The 27,037-nt window shown below is 37.7% G+C and overlaps 3 protein-coding genes across 4 annotated transcripts; 2 read left to right on the top strand and 1 right to left on the bottom strand.

Moving 5' to 3' along the window:
* The first annotated feature begins 734 nt into the window (after nt 1–734).
* LOC147335309 (lymphocyte antigen 75-like) lies at nt 735–5,573 on the top strand. Its single transcript, XM_086287479.1, has 5 exons — nt 735–839; nt 2,659–2,699; nt 3,078–3,467; nt 3,606–3,962; nt 4,147–5,573. Exons 1-5 carry the CDS (start codon nt 796–798, stop codon nt 4,491–4,493), a joined length of 1,179 nt encoding a protein of 392 aa, XP_086143605.1. The 5' UTR covers nt 735–795; the 3' UTR covers nt 4,494–5,573.
* Nucleotides 5,574–13,666: 8,093 nt separating this feature from the next.
* Nucleotides 13,667–26,777, top strand: LOC147335307 (protein mono-ADP-ribosyltransferase PARP14-like). 2 transcript variants are annotated; one of them, XM_086277929.1, is made up of 15 exons: nt 13,667–13,938; nt 15,544–15,692; nt 16,345–18,411; nt 18,946–19,182; nt 19,265–19,489; nt 19,638–19,704; nt 19,995–20,138; nt 20,261–20,320; nt 20,419–20,592; nt 20,777–20,915; nt 21,018–21,073; nt 22,012–22,707; nt 22,880–23,013; nt 23,100–23,277; nt 23,384–26,777. In XM_086277929.1, exons 1-15 carry the CDS (start codon nt 13,764–13,766, stop codon nt 23,662–23,664), a joined length of 4,782 nt encoding a protein of 1,593 aa, XP_086134055.1. In that variant the 5' UTR covers nt 13,667–13,763; the 3' UTR covers nt 23,665–26,777. The 2 variants fall into 2 exon arrangements, with proteins under 2 accessions (XP_086134055.1, XP_086134046.1); XM_086277920.1 differs by having other exon boundaries at nt 15,544–15,707.
* LOC147335308 (cerebellin-2-like) lies at nt 24,311–26,292 on the bottom strand. Its single transcript, XM_086277942.1, has 3 exons — nt 25,917–26,292; nt 24,772–24,900; nt 24,311–24,594 (listed from the first exon to the last, which is right to left on the bottom strand). Exons 1-3 carry the CDS (start codon nt 26,290–26,292, stop codon nt 24,311–24,313), a joined length of 789 nt encoding a protein of 262 aa, XP_086134068.1.
* Nucleotides 26,778–27,037: the final 260 nt, after the last annotated feature.

The raw sequence follows: 27,037 nt of genomic DNA, 5'->3' as shown, positions 1-27,037 counted from the left end.
TTCAGACAGATTGTAGTTTATGATTTATACTCATTTGTTAGAGCTGAATAAAAATCTAAGAGGACTTTTTGGAACTTTGCTGAAACAAGTTTAACTGTAAGGTTGATGGAACCAAACTTATTATACTGAACTAAGAGTAAAATTTAAACCTAGATGTGAAAACAATATATAGTTAAGTAGAATAAAAATAAAAACTGGACTTTGAAAAAAATAAGTCAAATACAGTGAAACATTTTATTCGATTAGGAATGCTAAAATAAAATATAGTTTAGTATTGTTTGGAAAAAAAATGATTACAACTTGTCTGAAAGGCAGTGAATGTACATGCACTCATTTTGCCTCTGCATGCCGTCCATACAAAACAAGAAAATCCACTCTGGAAACAAACTAAAATTAAACTGAATTCAAAGCAAAAAGTAAAAATGAAATAATCATTTATAAAACTAATTATACAAATCAGAACTATAATAACAGAGTCACTGACATTTGTATGATGAGGTAAACCTGAAGCATTTTTATGTGCAACTCTAGTCTCACTGTGACGAGTTGCATTTATTATCAACTATAAATGGAAAAGATATATTTACATTTTCTTTCTCCTTCCTGCTCTTGCTCGTTCGACAGACAACAGTGCAGTGTTATATTTATGTTTTCAACAGCATCACATCCCCGTTTCATATCTGATATATACACTGGATCCTTCTGGTGAAAATTTTTAATATTCAAATGTTGACCTTTGGGAAATAAGATCTCTGTTTTAGTGTAGCCCATAACATTTACTCGACAGCAGTTTTCATGAACACACTGAGGAGAGACATCAAGGACAGAACTAACCTGATGTAAGTTTAATTTTGTTTATTTTGTTTTTTTGTCATTTTATCTTTGTACATAAGCACAGGTCGAATGTAGATGATGTCATTACTCAATATTTCTGTTTTTCAGTTTTCTATATGACGCAAATATTTGAATTAATCAATTTATATTTTTCGACCAAATATAAAAAGAAAAATATTTAACATTAGTAACGTTTCAGTACAGTCGAGCACTGAAATTTTTCCACTACACTCGTCTAGTATAAAAATTATCCAGACTACAAAAGCTAAAATTTGGGACTGATTGTGGGTAAAGGTTCACTCATGATTAGCCCAAAAGATCAATGTCAGGCTGAACCACAACATGCACTTCTTTAACCCAACAAAACTTTTCAAAGGATTATCTTTATATTTAACCATCATGTGTAAGTATTAAAAACTTCACAGTCAATGAAATATAACACACAATATAAAGCACATACAAGTAAATTACTAAATGCATATGAACTTGTGTTTTTCAATGACCTGGCATTGGGCACTAATTTACAAGCATTTAGCTGCAACTCTTCATTCATCTTTCCCTCTGTCCTCCTCCTTTCTTTATTCCTCTACATTACACTGGGCGACTTGTTTAATGTAATATGTGGAGAGCGTTTAAAGTATTTCAGTTCACTTTGTATCATAATAAATTCATGATTTGGAGTTTGTATGAATATGTTTCTGCATTGATCCTTTTTGATTGTGGTTTCCATATTTCAGCCTGACATGCACTGTTCATGCAGCACATAAGAGTTACCAAACTGGCTCTATGTCAGCTCAAATATGTCTGATATAAAAGATGCTGCGGAGTTTATTAATTATGTATTTTATTTATCAGCTCAATTTCATCTGGTTTAATGAAAACATTTGGACTCCTGACACTCTTTATGAACCCTGTGGCTCAAACAGCACAGCATTCATGAGTTTGAGTTTATGGTTGTCAAACTTCTATCTGATTGATTCAGAACTTATAAAATCTATATAATTTGCACAATGAAAGTCACCTTTTCACCGAGCATGATATTTGTTTCTCAACCACAGCACAGAATTTGTTTACAACTAAAAGCAGAAGTAGAGTTAAAAACTCAGCTTAATTTGTATCAACACACACATTTATTAAAATTACTGAAGTTTGGAAAATGGAGACTTTTTTATATAAAAGTGTAGCGTAATCAGAAATACTTGGAAATAAACATAACCAGCCTAGAGTTTTTAATACTTACACATGATGGTTAAATATAAAGATAATCCTTTGAAAAGTTTTGTTGGGTTAAAGAAGTGCAGGTTGTGGTTCAGCTGTAATAATCTACAGGCTGGCCTGCACGTCGGAACTGGATAAGTGGTTAAGAGGATGGATCCATCTTAACATTATATATTATAAGAACTTTATGTTTTTTATGTAATAATCTTCATTTAGTTGATAACCTGTAGCAAGTACCTGAGTAACTGTAAAGTGGTTACTATTGTTATAAACACCTGCTTCATGGGGCTGATAACATCCAAAGCGTGTGTATATTAAACGTTGTTGAACCTAAAAAGACTTGTTTCGTCAATTAAATACTGTCAGTTTGAGAGGTTCGGATTAAAAATGATTAGATGTCTGAGTAACTGCAGCTGAAACAGTGATGTCATGATTCATAATGGTTCACACTATTTTTCCTTATCAGGCTTCTTGTCATATATATTTCATATTTCCTACCATGATATATTGATCCATCTTTTCTTTCCTGACATAAAGTTTGCATCAAAGAAGTTTTGTTCAAATCTTTGTTTCCTTGAGTAATAAAACATCACTTTCATCTGTCAGATCAAAGATGCAGTGGAGTCTGTATCTGCTTATTCTGATGGGTAAGTGGATTGTTTCACCCGATGTACTGTTTTAAATTTAAAATGAACACAGATTGATGTTGGTTCGTTAAACATTTGCAATATTTCTACCAATGTATTCACTGAATATAGATTCATGTTTATCTGGCAAATCTTTTCTCCATCATCTAAATTAGTTTCTTGCATCAACACATTTCTTTCAGTTTTTGGGGGTCAGTTTCTTGTTGACATGTCAGCTGTATAAATATCATTTTAGTGAAGAAGCTCAAAGATATTTAAAATGATTCGACCAAAATGTTTGACAAATCATTGCACTCATTCTCATTTATATGACAGTTTTAACCTGAAAAGTGTAATTTGCTAATCAGATTTTTATTTTATCATATTTATGTATTTCAGGTCAGGGTTGCCTCTTTACATGCTGCCTGTATGAGTACCACTTTATTGCAGAAAACAAGAGCTGGTCTGAAGCACAGAAATACTGCAGAGAGAAATATACAGACCTGGCCAAAGTGTTTGACATGACAGACATGAGCAGACTCCGTAACTCCACACAGAATCAAGGAGAAGCCTGGATTGGACTGAACAACACAGGTGGAAACAGGACGTGGCGTTGGTCTCTGCCAGGAGTGAAATACATTCATAATGACAGCAGCTGGAATCTGGATGGAAGAACTGATACTGTTAAAGAACCGCCTGGGAACTGCGGGAGGAAAAGATACGAAAATGGAGATAAAAAGCTGGTAGATGTTTCATGTGACATTATTATGTGGTTCATCTGCTATGATGGTGAGGAGATGTGAATACTACTAAACGTTATTATAGTATCATGATATTAAGTAATCACATAATTGTCATTTCAGAAAAAAGTTTCAGGAGACAAATAATTGAAGGATGTCATTGTGTTTTATTCTGTTGGTTTTACAGGAATGGAGAAAGACAATAAAACATTGTATTTGATTGAGGAGAATAAGAACTGGACACAGGCTCAGAGCTACTGCAGATCAAATCACACTGACTTGGCCAGTGGACTCAATCAGGTTGATGAAGAAAAAATGAAGACCCTGATTAAGAATGCGGACTTCAAGTTTAGCGCATGGGTCGGTCTGTTCAGAGACAGCTGGAGGTGGTCAGATGGGAGTGATTTCTCTTTCAGATACTGGGATATGCAGTTATTCAATGATGAACAAAGCAACAAGAAATGTGCTATGACTCTGTTAAACAGATCAGGAAACTGGAGCTCTGATGAATGTGACAAAAAAAAACCCTTCTTCTGTTATGATGGTGAGTTTTACAATGAGTATATTTTTACAATGCTAAAAATACTATCAATACGAAGTATTTTTTCTACTTATTTTTTGTTTTTCATAATATAAAAAGAAGTAGTGACTGTAAAATAGCCACAGCACTCCTTGCTCTGTCTCCTTTTTTAATACCAATACTCATTGAAGTCATTTATTTTTAACAGATAATTTGATCCTGATCAAAGAAAACAAGACCTGGGAGGAGGCCCTGTATTACTGCAGAGAGAACTACAATGACCTGGTGTCCATTACTAACTCAGATAAACAGGACTGGATCCAGGAGAAAGTCAAGCAGGCCAACTCTACCTACGTATGGCTGGGACTGCGCTACACCTGCACTCTAGGTTTCTGGTTCTGGGTCACTGATGAGGTAGTTAAATATAAAAACTGGGACTCTGACGAAACGACTGATGGCTGTGACATGTCTGGAGCCATGAATAGAGAACGCCCACATAAGTGGTCCAAACAAGCTGATAATAAAATGTTTAATTTCATCTGTTCTAAGAAGTAAAATCCTCTCTGATTCTTGATCAAAAGGGTTTGCATTTATTTACTTTGTGTTTGGGGTGTGTTGATTTTTAAAAAGTTTCTTCAAAAGCATTCTGGGAAATGTGGATTCAAGTAGTTTTGGTGGGAGTTTGTATGGTTTGTATTTTGTACCTCACAATATCTAAAGCTGCTTGAGGTGACTGTTGTTGTAATTTTTTGCTTGGTAAGTAAAAATGGATTGAATCATATTTTTTATAAAATATTGCTGGCATTATTGTTTGTTTTTAAAAATATAATTTTAGACTTCAAAATTTTAACTTTTTCACTTCTTTTACTTCAATGTCGTTTTTAATAATTCATCTTGGCACTAGCAGCTCAAACCCCAAATTACTGTATTGATTCAGTAATAATTGAGGTAAAACCATAATTACAGTTGAGAAGCTGTAATTGTGATTTACTCGACATGAAAGAAAAGCTAAATATCAAATTGATTACAGATTAAGTAGCTTAAAAGATCCAATTTCATAAGGACTTCCATTTCTACATGGAAACGGTTTTATGTAAATGCTATAATGTATCATATTATGAAGTTTAATATTAGTTAGTATATGTTGCATTAAGGTAAAATCCCAAGGTAAAGTTCCTCATCCTTGTACAGTGCACAGTGGTACCTCACACCTGCTGCTTATTGTCTTCATCAGCTCACTGGTATTTAAGAACCCGATGATTGCACCAGACTGTGTGCATGAGTGATGAGCAGGCGCTTTCTTCTTGTTGTTCTCTTTCAAATTGCAGTTTTTCTGCTGTGAGTAGTTCAGACTTCCTCTGGTAAAACAAGGCTTTGTGAAGCTCTGAACCTTGTTGAACCACTGTGTGAAAAGTTGATTGAAGCTTCAGTTATTACACTCTTGGGGGACATCTACTGGTGACAGTAGTTGTTGTACAGCCAAATGAAGCCTTACAAATGTGATTGAAATATTTTATAAAATTGTAAGAAACAGAAACTTGCAAACATTATTCAAATGTCCTGATTTCATTTGATATGTCTTTGGTGTTTGTATCTCATTTTAAATACTGCCTGAATATGTTAATCTATAAAATAATGAGGAATAAAACATGTTAAAAAGAGAGTGTGAAATCGATCTGTTGATTGTAAATTTCAGGAGAGAGGAAAGATGTATCCTTACAATCCAGTGAGCCAGTAGGTGTGATTGATGTTCTTTTTTAGAAACTCCACACAGATAATGTCAGTTTCATCATCATCATCATCATCATCATCATCATCGTTTATTATATAGCACCAGACAGACCAAAGTGCTGAACAACACAAAAACAAAGAAAAGCAAAACATAGTATAAAATAATAGGAGGGAGTTAAAAGCCAGGGAATAAAACGGGTTTTCAATCCGGACTTAGAGAGCTGCACTGAAGACACTTGTCTGATATGAAAGGGAAGGTTGTTCCAAAGCATCGGAGCTGCAATTGAGAAAGCTCGATCTCCTCTGAGTTTCAGCCGCGACTTAGGGACTGACAACAGCAATTGATCAGCTAAACGGAGAGAGTGAGTAGGAACATGAGGCTTCAACAAATCAGATAAATAAACAGGGGCCAAACCATTTAAAAATTTTAAAACCAATAAAGGACTTTAAAATGGATCCTAAAAACAATAGGAAGCCAATGTAGTGAAGCCAGAACCGGAGTGATACGGTCAAATTTCCTTCTACGAGTTAAAAAAAGTGCTGCCGCATTTTGCATTAATTGCAAGCATGACAGGGTGCCTAACCCAACCCCAATTAAAAGGGAATTGCAATAGTCCAAACGTGAGGTAATAAAGGCATGAATAACAGTTTCCAAATTACGTTTGGAAAGTAAAGATTTGACCTTCGATAGGTGTCTGAGGTGATAAAAAGACGATTTATCCACCCCATTTACATGACCATCAAAGGTAAGTGCAGAATCAAAATTCACACCAAGATTTACGATTGAACTTTTCAGATGGGAGGTCAAAACACCAATGTCAGCAAATGGAGAAACAATAGAGCAATGCGGGCTAAATAAAATTTCTTCCGTTTTATTATCATTAAAATTTAAACAGTTATTTGCCATCCACAGTTTAACGTCACTGAGACAGTCAAGTGATGATTGACAGAGAGAAGTATCCAGGTAGCTAAAAGCTAAATAAAGCTGATAATCATCCGCACACACAACAGCAAAGGCAAATGGCCAAGTTCACATAAACAGAGTGAGTTAAGCGCTTTAATGACCTATTACCAGCTGGCTGTACCTTTTTTAATGTTCAGAGAGTTTCTGGTTGTGGAGGAGGGCTCGCTAAGGTTTTTAAGACACGTTTGGACTTGAAACAGCTGTTCCCATCAACTCGCTACACAAGCTTTTTTGATATTTAATGGATCGGATTACATTTTTTATTTCTCTCCGATATCCGATCCAGTAATTTAGGTCAGTATCGGACTGATACAGATACGTAATATCGGATTGGTCCATCTCTAGTCAGAACTGCTGCAGATATCTTCACACTGACTCAACCAGTCAGGCAAAGAATTTGCGGACCTGATCTAAGGACTCGCTGATGAGTGTGTGGATCAGCCTGTTCAAAGACACCTGAAGGTGGTCAAATGAGAGTAATTTCTCTTTGAGAGAAATTAATGAACTGATTAGAACAAAGCAACAAGATATGTGGTATGACTATTTTAAAGAGATTAGCAAAATTGACTTTTGATGCTTGTAACAAGACAAAATCTTTGCTCCATTATGGTGGTAAGTTTGTACAAAGATTTTTCTCAGTTTCTCCAAATGGAGCACCACTGGCATCACTGAGAAGATTCATCATATTGCATTTGAACAGTCATTTGTACATTTATGTTGAAAAAGCAGAACAATTTTAATCTAATCTGGAAGACAAGATGTATATTGTTCAAGAAATAGGAACCTACAGAGGACTGAATTTAAAGACAGCCTAAAAATCTAAATGAAAATGATCAAGCAGGCTAGCAAGTATTTAAATGCAGTGTATTTAGATATTCACAAAGGTGGAAAATAACGAATTACATTTACTTGTGTTACTGTAATTGAGTAGTTTTTTTGTGTATTTGTACTTTTTAAAGTCATTTTTCAAGTCGGTAATTTTACTTTTACTTAAGTATATTTTTTAAAAAATATTGTACTTCACTACATTTTCAATCACACCCGTTACTGAGTAAATTAAAAGAACAAACAAACAAAAAAAAACCCAACATTGCGCTTCGGAAATACTGCAGGGAATGATGGGTAGTAGAACAAATTAGCGTTGGGTCACGATAAAGATGGAGTCTGACATCGGTGGTACGGATCCAGCGAAAAAAGAAACCCCATCGAATTCTGCTGACCCTGAACTCGAAGAAACCGATGTGAACCCCTGGCCGTATTTAAGGGACCATTTTGGCTTCAAGTGCAAGAAAGGCAACAGCTTTATTATGCAGTGCAAGCTGTGTTTGCCCAGAGAGACCGAGTTAGCAGCTTTTAGAAATTCCACATCAAACCTGCGCAAGCATGTAGAGGTAAGTTAAATGAAACTTGTACTTTTATTTTAGCAAAAAAGGCTGTGCTCAAGTTAATCACATTAAGTTAAGACATAAGCTGTTATTGGGCACGTTGTTGTCCACGCAACTTAAATTTTTTTTTACTTGATTGGTAAATTGCCAAAAGAAAATGTGTTTACTTTTCCTGTTTGTTAATAATAATAATTTATTTAAAAAAAATTTGTTAAATTAGACAGAAGACAGAAGTGGCTACTTTCTTACTTGACCCACATATGTTCACACTGCAGGCAAAAGAATAACATGTGCTATGTGCAGAGGTGTTTTTTCTCTGTTCTCAAATTAAATCTCCCTGTTGGAGCTCAGTCTGGGGGGAGTTATTTTTTTCTCCTTATCTTTCCTCATGTTGTGCATTTTCCATCGTTATATCTCTCTGACCTGTCTTCCCCATGCAATGTTTGTGTAATGTATGTATGGTCGGAGGGTAAGATGGCTCTGGCAAAGGTCGGCAGCCTTAACCCAATTTCCTTCGGGGTCAACCTTCAGGATTAATAAAGTTTTATTGAATTGAATTGAATTGAATTGCTCCTCAAAATTAACAGAGCAGGGCCAAGTTTAAAAAATTAGAACACATTTTTATAGCAGCTGCCGTACAGCTCAATTCAGTACTTGTTCTCTTATTTGACAGTTTAGAACACATTCACATGTAAAAGAATTAAATGGTTTTGACAGTTTGGGTGGTTGGTTTGGTGACCATTATCCATTTTGATGTATAGACTTGCAGTTTAACCGCCACTGCACTTTAATTTGTAAAGATTTTCTTTTAATTAAAAAACAACTACTTTGAGATTTATCCCATTGTCTGTTTTGCACTACTCAGAAGAGGCTGTCCTCCTGCTGACAAAAAAGTAACTATGTAACTTTTACTCTGAGTAATTTTTAAATGAGCTACTAGGTAATTTTACTTGTACTTGAGTAAAATATTTTAGTACTCTTTCCACCTCTGGATATTCATCATAAGATAATTGGGCACTAAAGCTGTAGCTTCACTGAATCTACTTGCTGACTCTGTAAACAGTGTTGATTTGCTGGTGAAAATGTTGATTGTCAGTTTAGAGATTTATACTAAATGCCCAGAACACTAAGAAGTTCTAAATTTTTTTTAAAAAAAATTAGCCTTTAGTAAAACAGGTACACATCAGGAGTTTGAATTTTACCAGACCTGAAGACGGTGTAACTGCAAAAATAATAGCTCGCATATTTCTAGCTATGATCAGCACCATGCACAAGAACCACAGTCAGATCGGAAGAATGGACGCATTTATCTAAAGTAACATAACAGCTGTGATGTCTGAAACAAAAGAAGCAACCAGTCATTTATAGATTAACTGACTGGATGGGGTTATTGCACCAAACAGCGACAGTTATTATAGAATTCTTCATTCACTCATTTCCAAAGGACCAGCTTCTACATATATTACACACATATATTGCAGCATGTGTGCATAATCACAAGTTGTCATAAAACATGAACTATCCACCCTTCAGAACGTCAACTTTCAGACATTGTGCTTTAGCAAACTGATTGACAGCATTGCTCAAATCCAAACTGTTGGGGGTAAAGTCATCCTTTTTTCCTCCCTCCTCTCCTTAGCATCGCTTCATTTCCTGCTGGTCATAAGATGCTACTGTGCTGACTAGCTATTCTATGAGATGCTTGCCAAAAAACAGACTTTTTTTGGTGCTGGGTATTTCAAAAATAAAGGTCCATTAAAGGCAGTGATGTGAAACACTACAGGCCTCAGCAAAGATCACACAGTAATCCAAGAGCTGTAGCTCACAAGTTTCAGCCAGTGAGCGAAGCAACAGAAGCAGCAGAAGTGAGGCAGGAAAGTGCAGTGTAACCACCTCATGAACCAGCAAAAGTGTTAGTCTTCAGTTTCATCATCATCTCTGTAAATACAGAAGGAACCTGCAACAGAAGATGGAGGATACAGAGTCAGAGGAACATATGGACAACAAGGAACCGGTACCAGAGCCAAGATACAGAGGAAGTACCACGATACAGAGATCAAGCACAGCATGTTTACATATATACAAATGTGCTCGTGCAAGATGGGTGAAGGTAGGGTGCATTTAACAAAAGGTGAGCTGTTTATTGAGGCTTGTGTCAAAAGTACAAAACCAAGGAAAATTACAAAATAAAAAGAGAAACTACCAAAACTAGACAACATTGACACAAGAGGACACAGGTGAAGTACATGAACAGACACTGACAAACGACAGAGAGAAACATAGACAATATATACATAGAGGGGTAATTAGGAAAATAGGAAACACCGGGGAACACAGCTGAAACTCATCAGGGAAACAAGTCTGTGGAAAGTGAAAATGAACACTGAGTGCACAGTACAAAGATTACCAAAATAAATCAGAAAGCAGGAGGACATTGGACTAAAACACACTAACTTGACACAGAAAATAAAACAAACACAAATGGCTGTTTGTTAGAGACACACAGGACAAAACAAAGGAAGGTTAAAGGAAGCAGGATGGAAAATAACTCAATGGAAAAATAACATAAACACATGAATAGTGTTAAATATCAATGTGTCACCATAGTCCTGTCCCACACGGCTCACCCTTGCGTCCGCGAGCGATTGGGGCAACCACACCCTAGGTTAATTCTGCTTACTCTTTTCAGTCGCTATCCACAACAGCCAATTAGTTTACTCGGCTTATTTACTTAATACATCCCCAATTTAGTTGCTCTAACGCACTGGGACGGATCACACACCGCCTCTTTGTCTACTGCAGCAAATTGACCTGAGTACTCGAACAACTTAGCGAACAGACAGTTTAGATAAGCTCCAATATGCACATTTTAGATTAAAGGTGGTGCTTAGCTTTTTAAGATGACCCGGGTCGCTGGTCGAACTCCAAACCACCCAATCTGTCTTGCTAATCCTGGACAAGCCGCAAATTGTTAAATATCAACACTTCACTGAATTCTTTTGATTCCTTAGAGGCATCTGATGGGAGACAACACACTGCTCAGTAGACTATTTCACACTTTACTCTCTTACACAATTACTTCTAGAGGGGAGATGCGTCCTGCATGATACGTTGCAGCGGACCTCAAAATATTGACGGACACTTGACAATTTTATTACTGGTCACCCGATTCTAGTCTAAACAACAGTGTTTCAGTAAGTTTCCACTAAAAGATGGTTCCCTGTTATCTGGGGAGTACAAAATACAAACATAATACGTAATACAAACTGACACATGAACAGAAAGGGAAACTAACATGGAAACAAAAACTGACTGCGTTCAGGGGCCGGTAGGGAGGACATACCAAGATATGACCAAGACAGCCTGGGCATGAAAAGAAACAAAATGAGAAACATTGTTGACTAAACTAGGAATGACCAAGAAATAATACAAGATACTGTAGAAATACAAAGAAATGCCATCATAAATCCCAAACTAAAAAGATTCAAAAGTCCAAAAACAAAACAGTGTGTCAAAGACCCAGAGCCATGACATTCAGCTCTGGAGAGCTAGAGCAAACTAATGCTTGCATGCGTTCCCTGCCTTGTGACTGATACTGCCCCAAACCAATATGGACATGCTAAACTGGAGACCAACATCAGAATGTTGAGTGCATTTTAGCTTTATAAGTAATCTGCAACTTTGAAAATGTGTTGTAGAGTTTGTTGCAGTGCTCACCAGACAGTATTAAGTATATGAGTTAAGAGAATAGTCTGTGTTCTCATGTGGTTTGATGAGCACAGCACTAGAGGCAGCCTGTCAACAATGTCATGTTCAGGAATAATCATATATTGATTGCAAATGTTATGGGAAAGCTGAGTGTGAGTGTTAAGTGTGCATTTTGGGTTACGACCAATGAATTCAGCAGTTATTTTTTAATTCTCTAAGTTAGGGGTAGGTAATTTTATGTTAATTTGTTTTATTTCATTTGCAAATGTTTTAACGTGGAATGATGTTAATTTAATGTGATTCTAAAGTAAATATGTTGAATAATGAGGGAATGAGTGAAGTGCAGTCAGCCTCCTGTGGCACTGCTTCCTGAACCCACTGTTGCAGAGCTTTCTCTTCACTGAGTCTGCTTGCTTGCTCTCCAAATAATGTGGATTTTATGTTAAAATCCTAGTGTGTTTTCAGTTCACAGACACTAAATCCCTGGGACACCTTGAAGTTATTCATTGTTTCAAAAAATTAACCAATGTATCCTGTAACACAGTCAAGAGCTTGAGTTGTTTTTCTTATTAATCTAAGTTACGGGTATGTGACGATGTAATAATCCACAATTTTGGTCAAATTGGCTACACAGTGCTCCCTAACCTGTGTGCCACTTGATGAAGGCCCAGATATCCCCATGGCACCAGTAACATTTGCTCTCTGCAGTGACTTCCCTTGTGTGCTTCTAGCCTGTTTCTTGGATTACATTTGCCATGATGTGTTTTGTTTTTATTAAGTCTGCCTGTGGATTCTCAATTTATGCTTCTCATCCATCCATCTTCCTCTGTTTTTCCAATCATAAACAGAAGAAGATGGATTGTCATAGAGGTTATTAGAAAGAAATATATTTTCACCGGTCTGATAGTTTAACAAAGGACATCAAAGGACATTTGAAGTGTATTCTTTTTCCATTGTCACTCACCTCTCCCACACAACTGTGAACACATCTCTGAACACCTGATAGCACTTCAGGATTATTATATTTCTTCTGTGTCAGACTCTACATTTTGTGCATCTCTCAACCTAAAAGAACACCATCCTTAATATGATAAAGAGATGTTTCCACCGTTGCTTCACAGATATACATTTTTGGGTTGTCAACAAAAGTCCTCAGGAAAAAACTTTGTTTTGTTTTAAATTTTTGAACAGTTAACCAATGCAGCCACTTTCCCTAAAATTTTACATTACCAAAGTCATTTACTGCACAACCCTTGAGTTATCGCACCACAACCTATTATTTATTCAGGCTTTACAGTAAGCATCCTATATTTATTCAAATAAAGGTAACCGGTGAGAATTATTGTGTTTGACTCAGAGCACACTAAATTATGACAGTCACTCAGATGAGCAAGCAAGCAGGGAAGTCTGTTTCTCCTGATTCTGATAGGTTAGCAGATCAGATCTACAGGCATTTTTTTTTGTCTCTCTGTGTTAACTCAGTACCTCACCTCTTTCACAATGGCTGTGAAGATGAAGGCTTCCTTAAGGCTTTAACTCACTGCAGAGCCTGAGTTTGATCAGGACAGAAAAATAATAGTTAAAAAAAAAGTTTTAAAAAACTTTTTGTTTGCCATGTCTTTAGTTTTATGAGAGAGAGAGAGAATAATAAAGACGTCACAGTTTAGCAAAAACACTAAATGCAATTTTCTTTTATAAATTTGGTCAGAAACGGAACTTCATCTGTGTAAAAAAGAAAGAAAGAAAGACAAAACATCGTATGCTGAAGCACAAAAGTGGAGGAAAGTTTTCCTCATACTACATACTTAATAGAGTAATTACCCTTTATTTCAGTATTTCCCAGAGCGATATTTGAGGCTATTGTTGGATTTAATTTCTTTAAATAATACAGTTCTCCAGTGAGGAAGGAGGAAACGATGCCGTTCACGGCTGGTGACGTCTAAGAAGCTTTGACAGTATGAGCTGGGCTGTTGAGCCTCTGACTGCTGGAAGCTTTCGCTCCAGGTGTGAGTTTGTTTAGTCTTTCCAGTTCACATTATGGGGGACATTTACAGGTATCCCGTTTTCTTCGAGTGTTCCAAACTGAGCGCAGAGCAAAGGAAGAGGATAGAAAACTATTTCCATATTCGTCGCAAATCGGGCGGCGGTGAGTGCGGCTCGGTGACGGACGTGAACGACAAAGTTTACAGCGTCGCGTTTAAGGAGCGAGATGGTAAGTCAAGTGAACTGATTTGAATAAGAGTCTTTTTTGATCTCTTAATGTGAAAACTATTTTTGATGGCATGAAAATGAAAGTATGGAAAGCGAAAGTAAGCATGAAAACAGTTTATATTAATCGATTATTGTCCATCATTTTTTGTATGTTTTAATGAATGTGAACAGTTTGAATACGACAGAATATTTTTACTGTGTATTTATTTTTTAAAGTACATTTTTTAAAGTATCTGTCACTGCGTCACTGTGGCCATTTAGAAAAACAAGAGAGCATAGTTTCACTTTCACTCTTTTTGTTTAGGGCAAGTGTCACAAACCAGTAAGACGTAATCGTCGCTTGTTATATTGAAAGAAAAAACATCCAAAACTCTGCGTAAAGATATTAGAATAATTACAACTAAAACTCCAAGAAAGAACATTAGCCTACTGAAAAACAACCAAACAAACGAGCTGGCATTCTAATTAAAAGTAAAGCAGATGTGGTACGGGCCCTACAACAACCACGTGACAAGCTTCAGAATCAGAATACTTTATTGATCCCTGGGGGAAATTATTTTTTGTTACAGTGCTCCATTATAAACCAACATTAAGACAAGACAAGACAGACAATACGCTAACTAAGAATAGTACAATATATACATATATATACATACATACATACATACATAAGTCACTCATAAATAAATAGTTGGAAAAGAAACATGTGTAGTTGTAGCAGTAAACAGTGTGTTAAGTGGATGCGTTGTACAGGGAAATGGCCACAGGCAGGAATGATTTCCTGTGTCGTTCAGTGATGCTTTTCGGTAATCTCAGTCTCTCACTGAACGTGCTCCTGTGACTGACCAGCATGTCATGGAGTGGGTGGGAGGTGTTACAACATTGCTGGCCTTACGGATTAGTTTATTAAGTCTGTTGGCATCTGCGACCCTCAGCCTGCTCCCCCAGCATGCAACAGCATAGAGGATCACACTGGCCACAACAGACTCATAGAAAATCCTCAGCATTTTCTGGCAGATGTTGAAGGACCTCAGTCGCCTCAAAAAATAGAGACGACTCTGGCCCTTCCTGTAAAGTGCTGTGGTGTTTTTAGCCCAGTCCAGGGGAAAGTAAGGAAACGGCACACCACGTGATCTGGAGACTTATCCAACTGATGCTGATGCCGGGGGTCCAAAAGCAGATCCTTGAAACCCTCATGACTGAGAAGCTGAAACTTCTTGTTTTTTAGCTCTACACTGCAGAATAACTAAATTTATTTTGAAGCATCATGTTTTCTCCATTGTGTATATGAAATATCATTCCTGTTATAAAGGTAGTGAAATAGAGGCATGCAGTGGCACCCTGCTCTTTACTGTACTCAAGTCAAGTGAAAATCCTTGAACCTGAAAGGTTTATGTGCAGTAACAAAAGCAAATGTCACCACCTGTCTGTGCTAATCACATTTATACACATAGATTCACCTGTAGCGGAAAGAGTGAGTCTGTTAGCATGCCGCTGACTGGGTATCTCATGTTAACACACATTTCATATGCAATCAAAATGTAGCGGTAAAAAATAAATAAATAAAAGCTGGGCTTTAAAGACAATGTCTTCTTTTCTGTTTCAGCTCAACAAAGAGTCCTGCAAAAATCTCGGCATGAGTTCAACTTTCCAGATTGTACTCTGGTTCTGACTTTGAGAGACAGCCCAGGACCTCCCATCTCTTCTCCCACATCCTCCTCGTCTCCAGGCCAGCCAGTTAGCCCCAAACTGGATGTAAGCTCTTCACAGGTCAGCTCTGTAATGTGTTATTGCTCTGTAAATGCAACACTATATAACTGAAAACAAAGGAAAAAAGAAAGTGATCAACTCTTTTTGTTGGTTAGACACTGAAAAAGTTTGTTTGTTGATTAAAAAAGACAACCCAGCTGTATAAAACTTGCCAAATGAGTAAAAACAAAATGATGCAGAGGTTAAGCATAGATAAGCAACATTAGCATGTTATTTATCTTATTGCAAGAATGGCGCAAAGACACTCAGAAGCAAGTGTGAAAAGATGACTTATGACGACAGAGTCACAGAAACAAAGACCACATAAATATATATACACATATATATATACACACAAAGGAATGAGATTCCACAAGGGGTAAACAGCAGAGTTGCTAGAAAAAAAAGCTCAATAAACTCTGAAAATAAAACATAAAAGAAACATAAAGTGACACTATTGTAATGGATTGGAATTACATATCACCCCAACAACCATTGTGAAAGAACAGAAGATAGTTAAGTGTATTTTTCCAGTCTTATAAACCTCAAATAATATTAATCTTTAAGACTTAAACAAATTAAAACTCTTAATGAAGGTAAAATGTGGAAATATATCTTTTTATTATTAACAACCATTATTTGGCATATCTTTCTGCAGAATCAGTCATCTCCTGCATCAAGCCTGACACTCAGTGGTGAAGAATACGAACCAACTATTGATAGCTATCTCCTCCGTTACTTAAGTGAATGTCCAAAGGCTGGAAAAGAACTGGAGACAGAGCTTTTCTCTGTGGGCTGCAGTGCTCAGCTTTTCCCAGATAAGGTTTTAGTCAGAAGAGATCAACCATGTGCTGCAGATGTTAACTGGAAAGCTGAGGTAGACAAGGTTTTTGATGGCTACCTGTCCCACTATGAGGTGGATGCTCGCAATGTCAAAGCTTTGCTCCAGTCCTTGAACTCTCCAAAGACAACAGATGAGGTGAAGGTGTACAGCGAGCTTGGGTTGACAGTGGTGGTTGGGAGACAGTCTAAGGTGAACGCCAAGTTATTGGAAGTCAAGGGCATAAGAGGTAAACTTGGATCAGCATCAGGTGAGAGTGAGAAGCAAAACAGTATTCGTCGACTGGGTGAGGCCAAACTCCGTCTCCTCTGGAGAGAGATTGAGCAAAGTTTGGGAGAACATTTTCCAGAGGTGAAAGCCACACAGGGTGACGAAGGTCAGCTGACTTTGGCAGGTACTGTGGAGGAGATTCTTAAGGCTGGACAGCTAGTATCCGATAAGGAGAAATTGGTGTTAGACCGCACAGTTTCTGACAAGAGCCCACATTTTTTCAGCTTCCTCAGAAAGGTGTATGGAGGGCCAAGGGTGCTAGGTGATTTTTTAGGTGTCGGTGACAAGGTGGAAATAGAGTTAAGAGACACAGAGCTACTTTTCTTTGCACTGTCAGCTGGTAAACTTGATGATGCGGAAAAAAACCTGCAAGAAAAATTCAAGGATGTCAGGTTTGAAGTTCCGAACTGCTCCATTGTGCCACTGGAGCTTCGGGAAAAACTTAATTCCAAGACAAATAAGATGAATCAAGGGCAGTGTAGGGCTCAAGTTGTGTTTACCTCAGACAGCATTGTGTACTTAGTGGGCCACAGCAAAGAGGTTGAAGAGCTGAGCGACATTGTCACACAGTTTATTTTGGACCAGGCAAGTGTAGAAGGACATGTCGCTCTCCCTTTCCCAGAGTTGCTAGAACTCTTACCAGACCTGTTGCAGCTGTTTAAGTGTGACTCTTCAGAGGTTACCTTACGTCCTTTAACATCTTCCTCTAGACCAGTGGTGCTACTGGAAGGCCCATCTGGAAAAGTGACTGAGTTTAGGAATAAGCTGGGTCCACTTCTTCAGTCCCTTGTTAGGGACAGAGTCAGCATTAGCATGCCTGGGGCAGTAAGGTTTTTTGAAGGTCTCGCTGGACGAAATACTCTCGTAAGTGTTGGTCAATCCTACAAGTGTCTCATACAGCTTGAAGAACAGAATCATGTTAGTAGAAAAAATTCAGGAGTTACCAAATACAACCTTTGCGATGGGCTCCAGGTGTTGGTCTGTCAGGGTGACATCACCACACAATGGGCTGATGCTCTGGTGAATGCTGCTAATGAAGATCTGGAACATGGTGGTGGTGTGGCTGCAGCACTGAGTAAAGCAGGTGGCCCTCAGGTGCAGATAGAGTGCAGAGCCATGGTGAAGCAAATTGGAAAAATCCCTACAGGTGATGTGGCAATAACCACCGGTGGAAACCTGAAATGCAAGAAACTGCTGCATGCAGTTGGGCCTGTTAATGGAAAATGTGGTGGCAAAGAGAGAATGCTACTGGAAAAGACTGTCAGCTCTGCTCTGAATTTAGCAGAAATGAAGAAGTTTACATCCATAGCCATGCCCTGTATCAGCTCGGGTTTGTTCTGTGTTCCACTTACTGTGTGCGCTGAGGCTATTGCAACTGCTGTTAAAGAGTTTGGCAGTCAGGGAGGTCGAAGTCTGAGCAAAATCATCCTAATAGATAAGAAAGAAGAGGTGGTGAGGGCCATGCGGGATGCGTGTGACAGAATTCTTCGAGGGACAAGTACCGAACTCCAGCCAAATGCATCTGGCCCAAATACAGCGGGACAAGCCACTGCTGGCTCTACTGGGTGCTGCGTCCAAGTGGAGATCGTTCAGGGAACACTAGAGAACCAACAGGTAAAATACTAGTGAGCACAATTGAATATTTCTATATAAAGGTTGAATATACAGTTCTGCAGTAGTACTAGGGGTTTATTTACACCTACATATATCAGCTAATATTAGCCATTTGCTAAAATGCTGGTCTCAGTATTAATAAAGACTAAAAATATGACATGAAAATTTGAAAAGTAAACAAGAGATGAGAGAAACAGGGTTGCACCACATTACAAGTATTAATGTTGCAAAGTTGAGCCACAGAAGGCGCTCAGTAATGTCCCTGTTGCCTAAATGTTTGTGGAGCATCACAAATATAACCAGCTGATCCACGTAGAGTTGTGAGGCAGAATAAAGCAAGATTATTAGTAACTGCATTTTCATATTATTTTATTAAGGGCTCACAAATAACTACACATTAACCAATGTCATGGAAATTTGTATTTGTTTCGTGTATGAAAGGAAGAAGTTATTGGCTGATTTATTAGATTTTTAAATTAATTGACATGATGATCAAGATCTTTAAAACTGAATAAAATTTGCTTTTGATTTAAGGTTGATGTCCTCGTATCTCCTATGGTTGCCCATGATCCCGTTTCTTCTCGTGTTGGAAGTGGGCTGTTAAAAGTGATTGGGCCTCAGATGATTGCAAAGTTTCATCAGGAAGCAGGAGGTGTGACACTGCCTGGTGAAATAGTGTTGGTGGAGAACTTACCTCCTCTGCAATGCAAAGCAGTGGTCTTCCTCAACCTAATTTCCTGGGACAACAATCAAAATGGAACAGCAGTCCAGGTGAATTAAGAGGGAATTCTGTGTGCTGTTATAGGTTTTTGTGACTCAGATTTACAACCCTAATGATAAATTAATCTTCCAGGTGCTGAGACAGGGAATCAGAAAAATTCTGGCATCCTGTCAGATCAGAGGTTTTAGTTCAGTTGCCTTTCCTGTGCTCGGGACGGGTGCTGTCCTACAATTTCCTCACAGCGTGGCATCCAGGGTTCTTCTGGAGGAGGTTGGTGAATTTGAAAAGAACAGAATCAACAGTCCACCTTTCCTGGTGCGTGTTGTGATTCATCCCAGTGACAAAGATTCAAGCAAGGTAAAGGCCATTTAATTACAGTCCTTTGCTTAAAAAATAAAAATAAAAATGTTTAGCTACTAAATGTGTTGGTCAGTGGACAACCTTTCACTACCAAGAAGAAATACAACTGACTACTGGAAGAGCATCACTTTGTTTTTATCTGCAGGCCTTCCAGTCTGTGCAGGGAAATCTGCATCTCAGAGGATTCACAAATGATATTAACCCAGATCAAGGTTGGGAGGTTTTCATTTTGAATTTTAAAATAATTAAAAACATGCGTAAATTTCTTCTTTAGAAATTAAATGAATTCATCCTTAAGACCACATTAATTATCTGATTCCAAAGAGGCAGGAAAACACCACATAAGTGTAACACACTTATGTATAAATAGATATTTTTATTATTTTTTAGTTTTTTACAATATTTTATCTGGAGGCAGAAAGTTGTTTATTGCTTTATAACAATTTGTGAAAATTGTGACTATTTACTGTATCATATTTAACCATGACTCTTTCTTATTTAGAGTCCTTTTACCGCCATGTCTCTCTGTCTGATCATGAGGTCACAGCCATGTTGGGTGCGGTCAAGGTTCAGATGCTCCGTGGAGACATCTTAAATGGGGGCACCGATGTCATTGTCAATACGACTGACTTCTCTCACTCTTCTGGTATAATCTAAATGTTGTATTTATTACTGAACAAAAAATGTGAAAACAGGACCACAAGAGTTTTGTTTATATTTTGCTTAAACTGAAAATGACTCTAGGTTTATACCTAACCGTGTCTGCAGGTGTCTCCAAAGCCATTGTGACAGCAGCAGGGCCATCAGTCCAAGCAGAGTTAGCTCAAAGTAAGTCTTAGGAATAACACTAAACACTGAACATCTTTATAGATTTGTGTTTTTGATTGATTAATCTTTCTTTTTTCTTTCTTTCTTTCTTTGGGAAGGAATTCCATCAGAGTGGATGGTCACCACAGGGCCTGGAATGCTGGGATGCAAGGAAATCATCCACGTTGGCTTTAAATGCGATCCTCAGTTGATTCGCAAGTACTGCAAAAAGATACTGGTGCACTGTGAGAACAAAGGCTACAACTCTGTGTCCTTCCCAGCCATCAATACGGGTTAGTACTCCATACCTGTGTGTATGCTGATATATGTATATGAGTCTGCAAGTGGAAGTGTTTATTTCTGCATCTTATTAGCAGCAAATTAGTGCCCACTGAAAAAATGTAGAGCATATAATCAATTATTGTAACATTGTACAATGCACATTACTTTCTCAATAACTGTCTTATATCCTATCAGGAGTGGGGGGTATGTCCTATGATAAAGCTTGTAAAGCCATGCTGGATGGGATAGCTGCAGCTATTGCAAAGATGAAACCAAGTTCTCTCTCACTCATTCGCATTGTCATCATGGAACAACCAGTCTTCCAGGCTTTCAGGTTTGAAATAAAACATCTTCACAACATGAGAGTACATTATACCATAAGCATTGTTTTCCCAATCATATTTCATCGTTTAAATCACCCGCTTTGTGTTTGCAGAAAAGAGCTGGAGAATCGCTTTGGACAAATAACTCCTTGCCGCATCAGTCTGAGAGGTTTGTTGTAATTTAAAATTTTGGAAAGTTTCCTTCTGCACTCCCCTTGAACATTAATGAAGATTTCTTTGTTAAACCAGGACTCCAATGAAAAATTAAAAACTATTCAATGAGCATTAGAAATCTTTGACAATTGCCAGTTACAAAAATTAACTGACAATTACAGCTGTCAGCAGTTTTCATGAATCTAGTACATCTCAGAAACTTTCTAAAGAAATTCATGTAATAAGTATTCAAGTTTAAATGCAATTTTTTTTCAGATGTGAGAATAACTCAAGTAACATTCCTTTGATTCATAGCGAGCTAATGTCATAGGTTATATATAAAAGTTGGACTTAGTTACTTTGACAGTACTGACTGGGTTCCAGACTCAGCCTCAATGTTAGTGTTTTGGCACTGTCCATGTTGGGTTTAAGAGCCAAGAATGACCATATTTAGCTCAGAGGTTAAGTAATAAGTATGCTTATGAAGTAATTAATGTTAAGTACCAGGATAAGAAATACTAGAATTTCACCCACTGATATCTTGAAATAGCTCTACAGCTACCACACAGCAATTCTCACGTTTTGTCAACAAATTCGCCAAAAGAAGCCACCATGACAGGAATGAAGGCCCAGTTCAGAGATTTAAGCTGGTGGTGATGAAACCTTGTAGACAGGACTGTAGACAAAGTTTCCACAATCCATAGATGTTTCTGGTATTAAACAGCAATATTGTAGCCTGCTAGCTTGCACACATTAGCAAAAGAAAGCATTAGCATTAGTAACCTGTGCTTTAGGAATATTGAAAATTTAAAGCAACTTCACAGCAGTCTATCTACCTTATTTGATCCTGAACTGCAGTCACAAAATGAGTAATAGTGACCCTAGAGCAGAAGCTGATACTCACTGGGTATTTTCCACTGCCCATTTATTTGCTGCTTTTTTTTCATTTTCTAGAAAAAGCCAAACAAAAGCTCAAGAAGTGGCAAAAGAAACAATCAAATTTCTTCTCTTCAATGGGACCACAAGAAAAAACCTTTGCCTCCTCTAAACCTCAGCAAGCTATGATACGTGTAATAAGCTGTGATCCATACATCACCAAGACCATCCAAAGTGAGCTGGAGAGGATCCTGCAGAAGCACCTGATAAAGAGGGAAGTAGACGTGCAGGAATTTTCAGCGCTTGAGCCCATGGAGCTCGAGGCTGTGCAGGCAAAAATCAGAGTCTTTGGAATAAGCCTGGAGCACAAGAAACATCAACAGAACGCTGGAAATACGGTCAGACCAGAAGCAAGAGCTCAGACGGGGTCAGGAAAAGACGTCTATGTGCTGGAAGGCCTAAAAGAGGACGTTTTGAGTGTCACTGAACTCATAGGCAGAGCAACCCAAGAAGCACTTTTTAAAGACTTTCAAGATAAAGAAGAAGCAATAACAGCTCTAAATGTGCAGTGGTCTTTGAAGGGCATAAATGGAGCCTGGCAGGAGGTGAGTCTGCGTGACAACTACATGTTGGAGTATGCTCATACGCGGGACAAAATCTTTCTTGACATAGATGCACCAGATGGCTCAAGAGTGACTGTAAACCTGAAGACACAAGAAGCCACAAATGGGGTGACAGGAATGACATACAAGCTAAAAAGGATTGAGTCTGGAGGTTTGTCACATTTTCTAGGTTCTCTTTTTTTGTTTTGTTTTGTTTTGTTTTAACCATAGTCACCTGTGTTAAGACCATTCCCTTTTGTGATGTAGAAACTTTGCCTCACTACTTATTTCAGGAAAGTATCTTGCCTTAACCATATGGTTCATTTGTTTGGTTTTTACTTTAGCATTGGAGATGCCAGTTAAATGGGATCCTATGCAGGAAGAATTGTTCATGAAGGTAGAACTGCAGCCTACCTCACAGGAATACCGGGAAATAGCCCAGGGTTTCCTGAAAACAGCCAAATTCAACATTTGCAAAGTGAGTATTCTTACAAGAAATCATGCTTGCTAAGATATTTTAACATAAAACATGAGGCAGTTGACTAATTTGTTTTCTGACCTCAGATTGAGCGTGTGCAAAACCTCTACCTGTGGAACGCCTACAGTGTGTGTAAGCAGCGTATATTTGCCAAGAATGGACAAGCAGAGCTAGGTGAGAAGACTCTCTACCATGGCACGACAGCAGAGTCATGCCAATGCATTGAACGGGACCGATTTGACAGGGGTCACGCAGGAAAACATGGTAAGGCATCTTTTATAATATGTCATTTAAATCCCTCAGCAAGAAAGGACATGCTCCTAAAATGTATCCTAATTTTTGTTGGGTTTTTTGTGTGATTTCATTACAGCTGCAAAGTATGGAAAAGGAGTTTACTTTGCTGTCAATGCAGCATATTCAGCTAACGGATTTTCCCCAGCTGACAAATCAGGCTTAAAGAGGATGTATGTTGTTCGTGTCCTGACTGGCCGTTACACGGTCGGTAAGAGCAGCATGATTTCACCTCCTCCTCGAGGCTCAGATCCCACTGACTGCTACGACAGTCTGGTGGACAACCAGCAGCAGCCCAGCATGTTTGTGATCTTCCATGATGACCAGGCCTACCCAGAATACCTCATTACCTTCAAGTGAGAAGGACTGGAGGAAGTCATGCATCAACATTGTGGGGTCAAAGAAATGTACTATAGTGTAAATGTTTCTACTCTGAGTCAATGTTAGATCTCGTTATTTAGATTTTGTATTAAGCAATGTATCCCGGTAATACAGATGTAGTAGTTATTTAAAGTGAATAAGATTTCATCTCAGCTAACTGCGTATTTGAGAGATTTTTAAGAACGGTTGTGAGTCATAACTTTGCCTCATTTGCTCCCAGCAGCCATTAAGTTTCTACAGTACGTAGTTCTTGTGATATGAAAAATGACTCCCTCTTCTTTTGTTCTTTTTTTTATTACAAATGTTCTTCAATAGAACCGTTTATTTTAAATAAAATACTAAGTTTTAATTCGCATAGATACCATAGCATAGACAATTATTATTTTTTTCAATTCCCACAATAATTACATAATTACTTAGAAATAGGTAAGGATTAAGAACATAAAAAAATACTGTATTTATAAGACTTGGGGGGGAGGAGTTTAATATTATCATGGTTATTAAAACATCTTTATTAGATGGAGTACATCTTTGTCAACCACACAAAAAAAACAAATACAACATTTTCAGAAGAGAAAATAAAGTGTACAAAAAATGACACGTCACATTTTTGTCTGATGCCACTTCACATTGGAAAAAGCAAAAATCCAGTGAATGTGCAGTACTTATTTCCATTATCACTGATCTGTCGGTTATCCCAAAGACGAACATTGACCTTGTCTCCAACTTGTAGCATTAAGACTGCACTGTTTGAGCCACTGATGGGATGAGCCCGACTGTGACCATACCATGATACAATCGAGTTTCCATTGTGGTACAGACTGCCACCACTGGTTCCAGTGTTTCCTCCCCACCAGAAAGAAGAAAAGGTGAAATAATAGACTCCTTGAACTGGTGCTGTAAAATACCCTGCATCGAAAAACAACCAGAAAGTAACAGCAATTAATCCAATAATGCTCCTGCTGAATAGAACAAACTGAACAGAAATACTTTTTAGAGATTATAAAATTCTCAGCAGCAGAACAGGGGGAAGGCACGTGCGTGCACACACACACACACACACACACAGCCACACTGGTTTCTAACCTGTTACTGGACTGTAGTGTCCTCCGACGTTGTACAGAACATGTCTGTACACCAGAGGGTAAAGAAAATTTGCTGGCCCAATAGTGGCTTCTGTGGGTAAAGCAGCAGAAAATGCAACCTGACGTTGTCCTAAAAACACCAGAAAATATATTTTAGCTTGTTTCCTCCAAATGAATAAATAAATAAAAGTAACAATAACAAGAATAATCAGTTTTCAAATTATTTAATATTTTTATTATTATACTATAATGTTGCCACCATTCTTAAATGTTATAGAGCTAGAATTGTTTAAACACACAGTGACACCTTTTCTTTTTGTTGTTAGTACAACAGCAGTGAAGCTCACAAGAACTGAAACTTTACTAGAATAATAATAACATCTGTATTTCACCAGATCTGGTTTGAGCCTTGGTTCGATTAATTCTGAGCTTTAGTATTTAGCCAGTATTTATTCAGCAGAAAACAGTCACCTTTCACCTCAACTAAGTATGAATTCAATAATATCAGAGAGAGATGAGACAAAAAGAGAAGAAAAAGTTTAATGCGTTAGGGCATATAAACATGTGGGGAATTAAACAAGGGGAGTGGAAAAGAATTGGAGATCCTCCAGCAGCCTGAGCACTAAGCTTTATAAAAAAGGAAAGTATTAAACCTAATCTAGAAGAGAGAAGTAGACAGTGTACTGTACCTGACACCTGAAACACAAATCAGAAGCTGGTTGAATAAGAGACAGGCCTGAGAGCTGAACGCGCTGCCTCCCATTCTACTCACAAACTCAGAACCATAAGTTAGTCTGCAGCCTGAGACTAAGTACTCTGTTCGGACAATATTGTGCCGTGAGTTCCTTGTGAGAGAAGGATTTCAAATTTGATTCTGGGTTTTACAGACATCAAATGAAGAGAAGCTAAAATAGAAGAAATCTGTCTGTAGGCACCAAACATGTGAACCTCCCTAATGCTTAATTTTTCGCCTGCAATAAATTAAATTTAGTATTATAACTAAAATGCTTTTGTAACAACAATCATCAAAAATGAGTAATAAAAGACTATTTTGTAAAATAGACTTCATGAAAAGTTACATGGCACAATGACTGCAAAGTTCATCACTTTTATTCATTCATTCAGTTAATTTTTACCAAATATTACCTTCATACACTGTCCTGAGCTCAGTCAGTGTGCTGTTAAGTGCAGCCACCTTCTTCTCACTGGCTTCCAGCTTTCTGTTTGTTTCTTCAAGAGCCCTCACAGTGGCTTTCTGTCGTTCTTCTAGAGCCCCCAGTTCCTTCAGCACCATATAGATGTTGGGTTCACATAGATGGTCAGTTGTTTTGCTTACTGTCCGAGGGGCTGTTGTTTCAGACCCTGGGTCAGCTGACACGTCGTTATTGTTCTCGGCCTTAGTATCTTCATATGAGAGCTCAGTGATCAGGTTCTGATTGATTTCATTCTGATCACCCGTTTCCTCACATTCAGATAAACCAGCAAGTAAACAAATAAGAATAATTACTGTTAATCTCTCCATTTTCCAGGTTAGATGGTATTTCTCCGATTTGTGTGTTTCACTGATGACCACGGTGTAAAGAACCTATTTATAAAAGGGTCTGGGTTAATTATTAGAAATAAAGTGATGAAAAACATCATATAATCTTATGATGATGGAATAAACTTTAACCTTTTTCCTTATTGCCAGTTTGTTATTCAGGACTTTTATGAGTTAAATAAAGCATTGGAAATGGAATATACATTTATCACACTCACCAGATTACAAACAGAAAACGTGACTTTATCTTTGACCTGCTTTTTATCTGCACGTGGAATGGGAATAGGGTTGTAGGAGAAACAAGGGGTTGGGTAAAAGTAATTTAAGAGATATAGAAACTATGATAACAGCATGACCACGTTTTAGCTCCTCTTTGTTTTTGCTTATCCCCATGTAAAATATTAACTATTTAAAATGTTTTTTTTCTTGTGTATGTGTTGTTTGATACTGCAAATCAATTTCCCATTGGGGACAATAAAGTTACTATTGATTATTGACCACTGATATTGGTGTGTCTTAGATATAAAAACGATGTACCGCATAGATTGGTGACATTTGTTCATGAAAGTACATTTAGTTTTCAGCCATAGACTGGTTGGATGTTTATACCACTTGACATCTGTGTCTGTCCAGGGTTAAGATTAGAGTTGAGTTTTGTTTTGTACAATCATCACAGCCCAAAGCTTACACCCAAAGCCTAACTCTAACTCTAGATATGGCACTTTTA

The sequence above is a fragment of the Aulonocara sp. 'chitande type north' Nkhata Bay genome, linkage group LG3 (assembly GCF_057382095.1).
Source record: "Aulonocara sp. 'chitande type north' Nkhata Bay isolate Kocher_YH1m ecotype deep benthic linkage group LG3, A_spYH_male_GT1.1, whole genome shotgun sequence".
Classification (NCBI taxonomy): domain Eukaryota; kingdom Metazoa; phylum Chordata; class Actinopteri; order Cichliformes; family Cichlidae; genus Aulonocara; species Aulonocara sp. 'chitande type north' Nkhata Bay.
The sequence above is the reverse complement of the archived record's forward strand: the minus strand, read 5'-3'. Positions and strand labels throughout refer to the sequence as shown.